This window comes from Octopus bimaculoides, chromosome 30 (assembly GCF_001194135.2).
Source record: "Octopus bimaculoides isolate UCB-OBI-ISO-001 chromosome 30, ASM119413v2, whole genome shotgun sequence".
Classification (NCBI taxonomy): domain Eukaryota; kingdom Metazoa; phylum Mollusca; class Cephalopoda; order Octopoda; family Octopodidae; genus Octopus; species Octopus bimaculoides.
In genome coordinates this window covers 7,244,397-7,245,341 of record NC_069010.1, presented here as the reverse complement: position 1 = coordinate 7,245,341, position 945 = coordinate 7,244,397, and the positions used below count along the sequence as shown (strand labels likewise).

General features: G+C 41.0%; 1 protein-coding gene across 1 annotated transcript in view; it reads left to right on the top strand.

The window, feature by feature from the left end:
* LOC106870581 (potential E3 ubiquitin-protein ligase ariadne-2) overlaps positions 1–945 on the top strand; it is an 18,050-nt gene that overhangs the window by 11,706 nt on the left and 5,399 nt on the right. The window contains exons 8-9 of the mRNA XM_052978148.1: positions 38–51; positions 603–732. Coding sequence (XP_052834108.1) covers positions 38–51; positions 603–732 — 144 coding nt within the window. The remainder of the gene's footprint in view (positions 1–37; positions 52–602; positions 733–945) is intronic.

Here is a 945-nt window from a genome sequence, read left to right as displayed (position 1 = left end):
TATACATATATATATATACATATATACACTCTCTGAGTGGTTGGCGTTAGGAAGGGCATCCAGCTGTAGAAACTCTGCCAAATTTAGATTGGAGCCTGGTGTTGCCATCCGGTTTCACCAGTCCTCAGTCAAATCGTCCAACCCATGCTAGCATGGAAAGCGGACGTTAAACGATGATGATGATGATGATGATATACGACGGGCTTCTTTCAGTTTCCGTCTACCAAATCCACTCCACTCACAAGGCTTTGGTCGGCCCGAGGCTATAGTAGAAGACACTTACCCAAGGTGCCACGCAGTGGGACTGAACCCGGAACCATGTGGTTGGTAAGCAAGCTACTTACCACACAGCCACTCCTGCGCCTATCTCTTCAGTTTTTTATCATTTCTTGTCATCTTTCTTCTCTCATTGCTTTTCATTGTCTTTCATCCTTTTCCTGCTCCTCTTATCATCTCTTATCATCTTTCATTTCTCATCTCTTTTCATCATCTTTCACCCCTTTATTTTTTTTTCATCCATCATCATCTCCTCATCTCCTCATCACCATTCCCTTCCGTCCTTCTCTCTCGCCGTGTTAATCCCAACATCTTCTCCGTTTTACAGATTGGAAAACTCATGGTAGCGAATACTATGAATGCAGTCGTTACAAAGAAAACCCCAACATTGCTAATGAATCTGCCCATGCGCAAGCGAGGGAGGCCCTCAAGAAATACCTCTTCTATTTTGAAAGGGTCAGTCACACGTCCCCTTCTTTTATTTTGGGCTTTTCTTCCATCATTATTTTCCATCTTATTGTATGTCTACGCTGTTTTACTAATCCAGTAGATATACTGTTCTTTAACCCTTTAGCGTTCAGATTAATTTGGCAAAAATAATCCTTATTTATTCACATTTCAAAAAATTTATCTGATATTATTTTGCAGCTTCAAGATAGGAAAGATGTA